General features: G+C 42.4%; 1 protein-coding gene across 1 annotated transcript in view; it reads left to right on the forward strand.

Moving 5' to 3' along the window:
• LOC141252822 (gap junction alpha-2 protein-like) overlaps positions 1-9,836 on the forward strand; it is a 43,991-nt gene extending 34,155 nt beyond the window's left edge. The window contains exons 2-3 of the mRNA XM_073670580.1: positions 403-489; positions 8,689-9,836. Coding sequence (XP_073526681.1) covers positions 8,695-9,711 — 1,017 coding nt within the window. The 5' untranslated portion in view covers positions 403-489; positions 8,689-8,694 and the 3' untranslated portion in view covers positions 9,712-9,836. The remainder of the gene's footprint in view (positions 1-402; positions 490-8,688) is intronic.
• The last annotated feature ends 3,838 nt before the right edge of the window (positions 9,837-13,674 follow it).

Below are 13,674 nucleotides of genomic sequence, written 5' to 3' on the forward strand. Positions count from 1 at the left end.
GTACTGAGGTCAAATACTGAAAGTGTGAACATAGCCTAATGAAGAGGACAAGCTTTGCAGTTTATTTATTTTTGCATATGAGAAATCACTGAAGATGTTAAAAACGTGACCAAAGCGATGAAAATCGGATCCAAAACACGAATGAAAACTGTCCTTGTTTTTACATACAAGAAAAATCACAGACGTCTGAATGAGGCCATACCACGTGGTACGTTGCATTCTACCAAAATATTTGTTGTTTCGACAGGAAAAATAGTGTTGCAGGCAGCGTAATATGTCCAGTTATGTATGATGGAAGATGCAAATAGACCTTCTCAAGCACATGGCACTTTATTGTATTTCTAACTTTTACTTCCTGCTAAACCCAATTAAAGAATCCTCTTATATTTCTACATGTGCAAGATTGATTGCAACCAAATAATTAAACAAGACTGGCAGTGGAAGAGTCAATGAACGGAGCGAAGTCATCAGCAACCCCACTAGTTGCAGGTAATATATCTATAATTGCAAAATTTCCCTAACCTGTAAAACAGAATCCTTTCAGGGCATTTTCTTCTTTCTCTTTGCAAACTTTTAAATCCTTTTTACTGCAAATGATTTCACATTTCCACCTAACCTTCTCTACATGGGTTACATTGGTATTCCTGTTAGTGGCCATGTTTACAAACTGCAAACGTTAGGGCAGATTTACCAATTTTGGTATCATTCAGACGCCCATGTTTAAACACGTACGTGAAAAATGGTATCGGTTTCATTAGTGTATGGCCCATGTGTGTTACCACCAGTGTGTCATCGGTGTTTTTTACGGAAAGATAAATTCCAAAGCATCTCCTATACTTTGTAATGTTAAATATGTACAGCACATGGATGGAACCATAGATCTGTATTGGCCCTTTTAACCCATGCTGCCGGAAAAAAATGGACATGAGCCTTGCAGTTTATCCAGTGCGTCAGGATGGTGCAACAGCACATAAAAGATCTGGTTCATTATACACTGTAATCACTGCTATTGCTGCTGTCTTGGTTATTTGTTGTAGATGTAGTGCTGACACACCTGGGGAACTGCAAGGAGCGGAAAGGGGTCTCTGGGTCAGTCATGCAGTCAGCAGCTTATCCTGGTAATGGGCCTATTTTGACTCCCTTTCATAAGCCCCATTTTTCTTGTGTGGCTTGGGTCTACATGCATGGCTGTCCAATAGTCATCACTTTTCTCCATGGTAACAATATGCCTGTCATCCCTCAAGCATTCTAGCATACAGCTGACTAGTACGACTGACGGCACCATTGGTTTAATTTCAGCACCTTGCTGCAGTAGTTGGTTGTCATGGATGGTGTCATTTATGGTCATCATTTTTCCTTTGCATTCACCTGCTGCCGCATGTAACATGTAACTTGGACCTTTCGCGCAGGGGTTCAATCCTGTACAGCTTTCTGCTAGGTAACTTGCCCAAAAAATGATTACCAATTTAGACATAAATTTGAGAATTTTGGAAAGAAAAATTGCATTAATGGAATACCAAGAATTTTCGTATGCTAAGGCCAGGTTCACATCACATTTTTGTCAGGGGCTCCGCCTGGCTTCTGTTTGAAGCCCTGAAAAACGGGATTCAGGAGTATCCACTGATGGCACCATTGATTTTAATGAAGCAGACAGTCACTTTTTCTGTCTGTCCTCCTTTTCGGCTACGTCCTCATTTTTTAGGAGGGCACAAAAATATGTTCGATTTATGTGCCTGCCTCAAAGGCAGAAACTTCCAGAAAAAGGAAGTCAGACGGAACACAAAGTGACTGTTTAATGAAGTAAAGTCAATGGCCCCATTGGCTAGTGGATACAAGCAAATATTATTGTGATCTCTGCTTTAGTGCCCCATTCATGCCCAGGCTCTTACTGAGGGAAGTCACTCAGTAGATGACCTCAAAAATTATGGTGAAGTAGAGACTTCAAGAAAATTGTGAATAATTATTTTTGAATTATAATTGAAGCCAGTATTAAAAAAAAAAATAAAATAAATAATAATAATAATAAACAATTTTTGCTCCTTCTACCCATCACTGTGATAGGGAAGTGACTGCAGCTAACTTCTCTATCACAGCAATGGAAACAGGACATAATCAGGAGATGGCTATGACAGAAGCTGTAGTAAGTGATCGTAGTACCACCCACTGATATCCTGTTTTGGTGGAGCGAAGGGGGGGTGGTATAAGCTGCAGTGAAGTGACTGCAGGGCCATCGTCCTGTGATGTCCGTTTTGAAACTCCCTTATAATGAAATGTCAAAGGAATAGAGATTAGTTGTATAGGGAGAATATTCGCTTTATTCTAAAATTCCCTACTAGTGTTGCGCGAATGTGCTCGGATAAGGGGTTGTCCGAGCACGCTCGAATGCCAACCGAGTATCTTCGGCGTACTCGCAAAATATGTTCGCGTCACAGTGGCTGCATGTCTTGCAGCTGTTAGACAGCCGCAACACATGCAAGGATTGTCTGTTTGTCAGTCAATCCCTGCATCATAAAAAAGGAAAAACAGCATCCAATCCAGGGTGTTCAAGGTATCAAAATTGTAGTTTATTCCGCCAGATTACAACGGTTTGACCGTTCACCGGTATAAAGACCGGCGAACGGTCAAAACGTTGTAATCTGGTGGAATAAACTACAATTTTGATACCTTGAGCACCCTGGATTGGACGCTGTTTTTCCTTTTTATATGCTGCAATTTTTCCAAGTTGGTTCCTTGGAGTCCACGGGCATCCATTTTGCTGAGTACTGTTAGTTCCTTCTTCTTTAGACATAGTCAATCCTTGCGTGTCTCGCGGCTGTCAAACAGCCGCGAATCATACAGCTGCGGTAACGTGAGCATATTTTACGAGCGCGCCAAAGATCCTCGGTTAGAACTCGAGCGCGAGTCCTCCTTATCCGAGCACATTCGCGCAACAATAGTAGGGAATTTTAGGATAAAGCCAAATACAAAAGTGGTTAAACATAGATGTTTATAAAGGGCATTACAGTATAGGTATCATACAACCCTTTTAATCCTTATTTTTTCCTTGAGAAAAAAGAAAACTCTTTTATCCGCCCAACAAAAGTAAGTAATGGAACTTGCAGCAACAGCCTACAGTATTGCTATTACGCTTGTTAAATTGTACTACTAAAACCGTTACACAAAATCCTAACCTTTTTTGTATTTTTTTTTTTTTCATTACGGTTTTTTTTTTAGATTTAAATTCTCCCCCCTTCTTTAACAAAAATTTCTTATCCCTGAAAAACTAGGTTGCTTGATGGATATTTCCATGAATAAAAAATTACAACAACAGCAAACAGTATTGTTGTGGCACGTACGCTTATTTAATTGAAATAGTAAAACGGTTGCAAAACCTTAACCAACCTATGTAATTTTTTTTTTTTGGCTTAAATTATCCCACCATTGACACAAAATGTATTGTAATCCTAATATGCTAAATTGTCACACATAGGTTCATGGCAGTAAAGGAACATGCGGCGATAGCATGCAGTATGGTCGTGGGGTGTACGGTTGCTAAATTTGACTATTTGAAAACCGGTACCATATTTTTTGGACCATAAGACGCACCCAGGTTTTAGGGGAGGAAAATTAGTAAAAAAATTGAAGCAAAAAATGTGGTCGTGATGCACTGTTATGGGGAAAGGGGTCTGCTGCTGACGCTGTTATAGAATAATGTCCCCCAATTCTGTACTAATATCTCCCATACTCGTATATATGACCCCCCCCCCTCCCTTCCTGTTATAGTGGCCTCCAATCCCTCATCCTGGTATGCATGGCACCCCTTATCCCTCATCCTGGTATGCATGGCATGCCAGCAGCTAATTTCAACGTGTGAGCAGCGCATTACGTCACTGCCATGCGCCCTTACACGGTGAGATGATCTGTCGAATAGTCTCTGCTCCCCACATCAGGACTATGGATGTGGGGAGTAGTGCCTTCATTCTCCTTAATAGCGGGTGCACACTGTGTAGCCGCAGCTCGGCGATTGCGTGTGCCCGCCATCAGGGCCGGCTCCAGGTTTTTGTGGGCCCTGGGCCAAAGAGTCTCAGTAGGCCCCTTCAACACATACCACGATTCATGATGCGCATATATATATATATATATATATATATATATATATATATATATATATATATATATATATATATATATATATATATATATATATATATATATATATATATATATATATATATATATATATATATATATATATATATATATATATTAGTACAGACCAAAAGTTTTGACACACCTTCTCATTTAAAGATTTTTCTGTATTTTCATGACTATGAAAGCAATTGTACATTCACACTGAAGGCATCAAAACTATGAATTAACAAAAAAGGGTGAAACAACTGAAAATATGTCTTATATTCTAGGTTCTTCTAAGTAGACACCTTTTTGCTTTGATGACTGCTTTGCACACTCTTGGCATTCTCTTGATGAGCTTCAAGCGGTAGTCACCGGAAATGGTCTTCCAACAATCTTGAAGGAGTTCCCAGAGATTCTTGGCACTTGTTGGCCCTTTTGCCTTCACTCTGCAGTCCAGCTCACCCCAGACCATCTCGATTGGGTTCAGGTCTGGTGACTGAGGAGGCCAGGTCATCTGGCGTAGCACACCATCACTCAAGGGCTTCTTGGTCAAATAGCCCTTACACAGACTGGAGGTGTGTTTGGGGTCATTGTCCTGTTGAAAAATAAATGATGGTCCAACTAAAGGCAAACCGTATGGAATAGCATGCCGCTGCAAGATGCTGTGGTAGCCATGCTGGTTCAGTATGCCTTCAATTTTGAAAAAATCCCCAACAGTGTCACCAGCAAAGCACCCCCACACCATCACACCTCCTCCTCCATGCTTCACGGTGGGAACCAGGCATGTAGAGTCCATCCGTTCACCTTTTATGCTTCATACAAAGACACGGTGGTTGGAATCAAAGATCTCAAATTTGGACTCCTCAGACCAAAGCACAGATTTCCACTGGTCTGATGTCCATTCCTTGTGTTCTTTAGCCCAAAGGAGTCTCTTCTGCTTGTTGCCTGTCCTTAGCAGTGGTTTCCTAGCAGCTATTTTACCATGAAGGCCTGCTGCACAAAGTCTTCTCTTAACAGTTGTTGAAGAGATGTGTCTGCTGCTAGAACTCCGTGTGGCATTGACCTGGTCTCTAATCTGAGCTGCTGTTAACCTGCGATTTCTGAGGCTGGTGACTCGGATAAACTTATCCTCAGAAGCAGAGGTGACTTTTGGTCTTCCTTTCCTGAGGCAGTCCTCATGTGAGCCAGTTTCTTTGTAGCGCTTGATGGTTTTTGCAACTGCACTTGGGGACACTTTCAAAGTTTTCCCAATTTTTCGGACTGACTGACCTTCATTTCTTAAAGTAATGATGGCCACTCGTTTTACTTTACTTAGCTGCTTTTTTCTTGCCATAATACAAATTCTAACAGTCTATTCAGTAGGACTATCAGCTGTGTATCCACCAGACTTCTGCACAACACAACTGATGATCCCAACCCCATTTATAAGGCAAGAAATCCCACTTATTAAATCTGACAGGGCACACCTGTGAAGTGAAAACCATTTCCGGTGACTACCACTTGAAGCTCATCAAGGGAATGCCAAGAGTGTGCAAAGCAGTCATCAAAGCAAAAGGTGGCTACTTTGAAGAACCTAGAATATAAGACATATTTTCAGTTGTTTCACACTTTTTTGTTAAGTATATAATTCCACATGTGTTAATTCATAGTTTTGATGCCTTCAGTGTGAATGTACAATTTTCATAGTCATGAAAATACAGAAAAATCTTTAAATGAGAAGGTATGTCCAAACTTTTGGTCTGTACTGTATATGTTTGCTCCAAACTTAGTCATTTATAGTGAGCGTGGAAGATACTGTCCTCCATTTTAAAATGGGCAAGGCACGGGGAACTGGACGTGATGGTAATGGTGCATGCAGAGGCTGAGGACAAGGCCGTGAGCAAGCTGAAATGGTGCCACAACAAACACCCACATCTTCTCGCTCGACCTTCCTGTCCCAATTCCTAGGCGACCGCAGCACACCACTATTGAACCCAGAGCAGTGTCAAAAGGTTGTTGGTTGGATAGCGTATAATGCTTCCAGTCACTTAGCCACCACCACCACCCTGTCTTCCACACGGTCTGGTCTCAGTAGCCGTGAGTCTGGACGGCATATTCCTCACCCTGATCCTCCTTCCTCCTACCATGCCGAGTGCCCGGAGACAACTGATCCCACACTTGGACACTCTGAAGAGCTGTTCACTTTTCCATTTATAGCTCCCGGTCCACTTGAAGCTGGGCAAGAGGAGATCGCGTGTAGCGATGCCCAAATATTTGAGCAGCCACGGTCGCACGAAGGAGACGGTGGGAAAGTGTCACAAGAGGTGGCTGATGATGAGACACAATTGCCAGAAAGTCAGGAGGAGGACCAGGGTGCGGAAGTGGAAGACTAGGTGGTGGATGATATAGTAATTGACCCAACCTGGCTGGAGGACATGCAGAGCGAGGACAGCAGCACAAAGGGGGAGGGAGGCAGAGCACCCCAACAGGCAGGAAGAAGCAGTGTGGTGGCCGCAGACAGAAGGCAGGCAACCGTTCCCCGTAACACCAACACGAAGGAAGTTGCCAGTACAACTGTTAGGTCTTCCCGAGTCTGGTTGTTTTTTTAAAGACTCTGCCGATAACCCCAAAAAGGCCATTTGCACCACCTGCCAGGCTAGCATCAGCAGGGGTGGCAAAACGACCAGCATGATCAGGAACATGGCAGAAAAGCACCCGACTTTGTGGGCCGAACCCCAGGGTCCAGGAACAGTGTCTGCAGGTGGCACCATTGCTTCTTCTGCTGTTGTGCATGCAAGCCAATCCCCTGTCCATGGTGCATGCGAAGATGCCTCCTGCCCTGCACCTGTCGTTGCACACTCTCAAGTAGCAGCATCAGGAAGCGCGTCCATGTCCTTGTCCCAGCGCAGCGTTCAGTTGTCCATACCCCAGTCCTTGGGACGCAAGTGCAAATATGCAGCCAACGCCTCACAGGCCACACTACTAAATTCTCACATTTCACGACTGCTTGCGCTCGAAATGTTGTCTTTTAGGCTCGTTGAGACGGAAGCATTCCGCAACCTGATGGCGGCGGCCGTCCCTTGGTACTCAGTCCCCAGCCGCCACTATTTCTCCCGGTGTGCCGTCTCCGCATTACACATGCACGTGTCCCAAAACCTTAGACGTGCCCTCAACAACTCAGTTACCGGGAAAGTTCACCTAACCATGGACAAGCGCTTGTGGGCAGGGATGGTACATCTCGCTGACGACACACTGGGTTAACATAGTGGAAGTCGGGACCCAGTCGGACCTTGGGACGGAACTCGTGCTCCCGAAGCCAAAGATTGCGGGCCCTAGGTCAATCAGGGTTGCTCCCACAATCTACAGCTCCTGCACCTCATCCTCCTCTTCAGCCTCCATCTCCGAAATGACCATATATATATATATAATTATTAAATTTGTATTTTTGCGTGACTGCGTGCGGCCTCCCGCTGTCTCTGGGGGGGCACCGTGCAGCCTCCCGTTGTCTCTGAGGGGGGCGCCGTGCGGTCTCCTGCTGTGTATAGATGGCTACGTGCGGCCACCTGCTGCGTATGGGAGGATTGTGGCAGCTTATATTGTGTGTAGGGTCTCATACTGTATATAGGGGATGTCAGCATACTTAATTGTGCTCAATATTAAGTCATACAATTAATGTAAAAAAATTATTATAACTTATATATTAATATTGTGCCAAATTAGATCATGTGATGGTTCACGTGAAATTTATCAAAGGGGATCATGTGACATGTCACGTGATACATCGTGCGTGTGGAGGGGGCCGCGCCCTCTATACTGCCCAGGGCCCTTGCTGCTCTAAATCTACCCCTGACTGCAACACTAAGAATTCCAAGGGTATGTGCACATGGTGCGGTTTTTGCTGCGGAAAATCGGCACGGATTTGCCCCCCCCCCCCCCCCCCACAAAAAAAAAAAAAAAAAACGCAGTGCAGCATTTTCTATGGGATTTTGGAAGATCTGTGCACATGATGATTAGGAATTTTCCTGACAGGATTTCATGTGCAGAAAAAGAAGCAGCATGCCCATTCTTTGTGCGGATTTGCCTGCATTTTTCCTATACAATACACTGGAAAAAACGCAATACAAAAACGCACAAACGCATGTAAATGCGAAAAAGTGCGTAATTTCTGCACCGTTTTTGATGCCATGAGGTTCAGAAAAGATGCAGAAATTTCTGCAAGCAATTCCTGATCGTGCTCACATAACCTAATAGTGTGGAAAAGACACATTGTTAGGATTCTGCTGTGTTTCATGGTTCTGAAGGTCATCACCACTTATGTAATTTGCATACTTTTGGACTTATGCCCACTGCCTTCTATCAATGCTTCATTGAAAAAACAAAAGAAAGAGGACAGAGAGTGACCATAAGTATGCAAATCACATGACAACCTCTGAAATTGTAAAACACAACGTAATCAATCATAATGCACAGCTAGAATTCCCAATGTTACAGTAGATCATTTTTTTTTTTTTTTTCTTGACCTGGAAAACACTTTTTAATAATTTTATGTTGTAAAATATTCTGATTCAACTTTCTTGTATATTTTTGTATTTTCAGTGAACTATGGCAGGATGGGATCTGCTTAAAATATTGCTTGATGAAGTTCAAGAGCATTCGACACTCATTGGAAAAGTTTGGCTGACTGTGCTTTTCATCTTTAGAATTCTTATCCTTAGCTTGGCTGGAGAGTCTGTTTGGGGAGATGAACAATCTGACTTCACTTGTAATACAATACAACCTGGTTGTACCAATGTCTGTTATGATAAGGCTTTTCCTATATCGCATGTACGATACTGGGTTCTGCAGTTCCTCTTTGTCAGTACTCCCACCTTGATTTACCTTGGGCATGTTATTTATTTATCCAGAAGAGAAGAGAAAATGAAGCAGAGGAATGCTGAAGAAATAAGTGCTTCAACAACCGAATCAAAGACTGAACATAATATAACAAACACTCAAACATCTACCAAAAAGATGAAAATTCATGGAGCCTTAGTCTACACTTATGCAGTCAGTGTGATCTTCAAAAGTGTATTTGAAGCTGGATTTGTTTTTGGTCAGTGGTATCTGTATGGTTTTGTGATGCCTCCAATTTTTGAATGTTCAAGAGTGCCTTGTCCCCACGAAGTAGACTGTTTTGTTTCCCGGCCCATGGAAAAGACTATCTTTATCATCTTCATGTTGGTGGTTTCACTCATATCTTTGTTACTCAATTTGCTTGAACTTATTCACCTATTCAGCAAACAGTTCCAAAAACGTGATTTAAGAATAGAAGTACCTTGTTATTCTGTATCTAAATCTACAAAAAGCTTACCAAATGGAGACAGTTCTCATCAGTCTTACACTAATCCTACACCAAGTGACCAAGAGCTACCAGTGTACAGCAAAGGTTCTAGTAGGGATCACTGGCCAAGCATTCATATGGAAGAAAAGGTTAGCACTGCTGAGAAAGCCAAGGCATTGTCTGATGACTGGTCCCAAAGTGGTTTATCCATGATAGTTACTGATGGTCCAGGACTAGTGGCTAACTTGGCAACCATTACATGTAGCTCCCGTTCAGCTTGCAAACAACAATATGTATAGTTAATTCTAAAGAGCTTGCATGTTCGTTTTTTCAGACTGTAAAGATGACGGTCTAGGTATAACGTCTCCTGGGTTTGACACTGTATATGACAAATGCAATATATCTAAACAATGATACTTTAAAAATATGTAACTCAGCACAGTGGTTGTATTCTCACAATGTTAAGCACAACTTTATAAAAATAAAATTAAAAAAAAAAACACAAATATATTGGCACATTTTGAACACTGTATTGTTTGTGACTTTATGAGAGAATAGAAGTAAAGAACCAGGTCAACCCCAACTCTCCTTTGTTTCTAAATTTCCAGGTACATACTTCATCAGAAGACCCTGAAAAGAAATACAAAAAGATACGTTTTACGGCAAATTAGTATAAAAAAAATACAAAAACTTCTTAATGTTTTTATATTCCCTCTGATTTTATTTTTATTTTTGGAACACCACATAATCTCTAAAATCAACTTATTATGCATTATGAGTTCACTAATCGTTCTTAGTCATAGCATCATTTTTGCTAAAGGGAATCTGTGTCACCAGGTTTTTGCCACCTAATCTGTGAGCAGTATAATGTAGGGACAGAAACCATGATTCTAGCAATGTGTAACTTTACTAGGCTACTTATGGTAGCTTTGATAATCTCCTGTTAATAAAACAGTGATATTATCATTAGAGGACTATGTTATAGAAAACATTAAGACCCATAGACCTTTCCAGGAAGCCCCCCCACCCCTACCTCTTCTCTCACACAGAATTTCCATTAGGAAAAAGAGCTGACTTTCTAAACTTCTTTTGAAGTAGAATTACACAGTTAACATATGGTGTAGTGAGGAATCCTAATTAAAATGTGGAAAACTCCAGCTTCAAACTTCTTTGAAGCAGAGAACCCCTACAGTGCCAAGCAGGATGCCTATTGTGAGGAAGACTGAGATTTATAGATTGGAGAGGAAGAGAAGCAGGAAATGAGACCTCTACACTAGACAGTTGGGCATTGGTAGAAAGTTATGAATATTGGGGTTTGTATAGATCCGATATTTGAGACATACATTGTCAACTTCAGGACTAATCGGGGAAAAATATACATATTTTTTTCATAACTGTGACACCTGCCTATAAGCCCCATAGCAATAGTAAACAGATAACTGACAACAGCCATGTCATGTTTACTATGTATGGAAAGGTAAAACCCCGTTAAATATATGGCGGTGATCTCAAACTTCTGCGATCGTCAGGAGTAAAGATATTGTTCATGTTGGGAATTTTATAAAATCCTGAAGGGTTGAGAACATTCCACAACCCGATCCACGTAAGGTCATCAAGGGGGGTGGGTGTAACATAGATGCTGATAAAAGGTCAAGGCGAATTATGATCTGTGTTCCTGCAGAGAGATACATATCAGTGTATGCATGATTCCCGTTCACTGGACGTTTCCAATCGAAGTGCTTTCCTTTTCTAAGCTGAATCATCTCTGTGATCTGCATAGTGTTTCTTTCATTATTTCTTTTTATTTTATGTAATTGTATCTGCTGTATTGATTTGTCCCATTTGTAAAATCTTTTGTATATATATATTTTTTTTTATAAACATTGGCTATCATTCTGGATTAAATATAAAATGTAATAGGTCTGTTACTTTTGTTCTGTAAACCATACTCCTAAAGCCATACGCTACCAAAAATCGGGCGTCCAGTCATCCTGTATAAAAATGACTGGTGGTGGCAGTGAGTAGTCTTGGGTTATCGTGGAGTTAGCAGTGACCGTACCGGGGGTATATACACACATTCCATGCATTGGAATCGGAGGTGTATATACCATACGCTCACTGTTAGTTTCCTAATAAACAGCCTATTAATGTAAACAGCCTGCGGCCTCCTCCATTAATCGTCAGTCAATCAAGTAATTGTCCAAACAATCGGGGGCAGCAGACAGCTGTTTGTGACAAAAAGTTAACAGCGGGTGGATTTGCGTGACTTCCCAGGCTGCAGACTTTGACAATTGGTGGCAAGCTGTGGGATATTACAGAACATCAATGATCTGGTTTGAGCAATCATTCCTGTCACTTAAAACTTGCACGGTTCTTGCGAGAATTCTGTGCAGAGTTTTGAGGAATCAAACTGTGTTTTCATCTTTTGTTTGGCAATAATGGCTCCAGTTGGAGAGCCATGGTACAACCATCAGACCAAGGATGTTTTTAATGCCCTCTGTACCATGAGACAGGTGGACTTCACAGGCAAAACCAGGCACCAAATAATTGCAGAACTGTTGCAATGTGACGCAGGGCAAGTCTGTCACCAGAGCCCTGATGAAGGGGAGGCCAGCTAAGATGCAGGTGGCCCTGCAGCAGAGATCCCAGCTGTGAATGCCAGCCATACCTGCAACCAGGGTAGTGTAGCCCCCACCTGCAGATGGCCTTGCTCCATCTCAATGCAGATGATTGTGAGGGATGTCTGAACCTGATTCAGCAGTACCAAGAGACTGAGCCAGCCGAGTGAGAGGACAAGCGTTGGTACCAGCTGGAGTTATCCTGACTCCAGAAGGAAGCCCATCGTGCAGTGAGTCCAGCAATGCCAACAGCTTTAAAGCCCTTCCTGAACATTTTCCTGTAATGGGCAAGGGTGGGGTCTTAGACAATTTTCTGTGGGGGTTTGAAATTGCCTGCAGATAGTACCAGTTGCTTGAGAACCAGTGGGCTTGATATTTAACCCCAGGGCTCCGAGAAAAACCTCTGGAGGTCTTCGCCTCTCTCTCTCAAGACCAAGACGGAGACTATGAGGCCATCAAGCAGGCCCTGCTTAAAAAAAAAAAGTACCAGCTGTCTCCAGAGGTGTACTGGAAAAAGTTCAGAGCCCTGCAGCGTGGACCAGATGACAGCTATAGTGATGTGGTGGACAATCAGTCACCACCTTCGAGGAACTGAAGGATCTGATGGAGAAGGGCCAATTTCTTCATCTGTGACCTAGTGAGGTGCGACAGTTCGTGCTGGACTGGGAGTTAAAGTAGGCCGCCAAGGCAGCACAGATTGCAGACACCTATGAGGTCAACCATACCCTGGAGGTGCGAAAGTCAGTTGTTACACCCTTTCCAGCTGGTAATCCGACAACCACTGTAAGAGAATGATAAGTCCTAATATTCTGAACAGCCATGTTGGACCTAGCAGCCATCTTGGACAATCAACTAACTTTGCTAAAAGAGCTGAGGCTCTCCCTAAGATAGAGGTATAAAATTACCTCAGTACCATTAGTAAGTATGTATGGAGTCCAGGGAGATTAATTGGAACAGCTGCAGGGCACTGTGATAGTTAATAAGTGGAATTATATGGTAGAGAGTAGTGTATATATTGAACTGAGATAGAAACCAGAATCAGGAGATGTCAGTGTATGTGAGTTGGCTAAAAGCAATGATCTGAGTAATGACATTAGCGAAGAGGAACATAGAGATTTATGGGTTTTTAATGTAGTTTGGGGAAATGTTCATTAATGTTTGTTATATTGTGTTATCCTCTTCTTTATTCTAAAATGCACGTTCTCATCTGCAGTATGAGGTTATCAGGTATACGCTCTTTCGTTTCCAGTTGCTTTTTTTGTCTAACTATATATAAAAAGTCCCCCATACTGTTGTTCTGGGCCACACCATCTCTAGTCCACTGCCACATCATGTCCAGACCATCGCCAGATATCCCAATGCTATGTTGCTTATTTGGACTCCGGCAGGTGTCAGTGCATTTTACCTGCCTGCATTCTGAACTGTTCTGCCGCATATCTCTGAATAAACTTCACTCTCTCTGCTTTTAAGAAGAAATTGTCCATACTGTTTTCCCGGCTCTTCCAGCTCTCAGTAAGGACTTTCTTACAACCACTACTAATGCCCTGCCAGCCGATCTTCAGGAGATTCTGTCCCATCTTCCAGCACCCATCATACATCTGACTCCCACCGGTGCAATACCTGCAACCGAATTGGTCACATTAG

This window comes from Phyllobates terribilis, unplaced genomic scaffold (assembly GCF_046119375.1).
Source record: "Phyllobates terribilis strain yellow unplaced genomic scaffold, ASM4611937v1 Scaffold_2__4_contigs__length_985480577, whole genome shotgun sequence".
NCBI lineage: Eukaryota > Metazoa > Chordata > Amphibia > Anura > Dendrobatidae > Phyllobates > Phyllobates terribilis.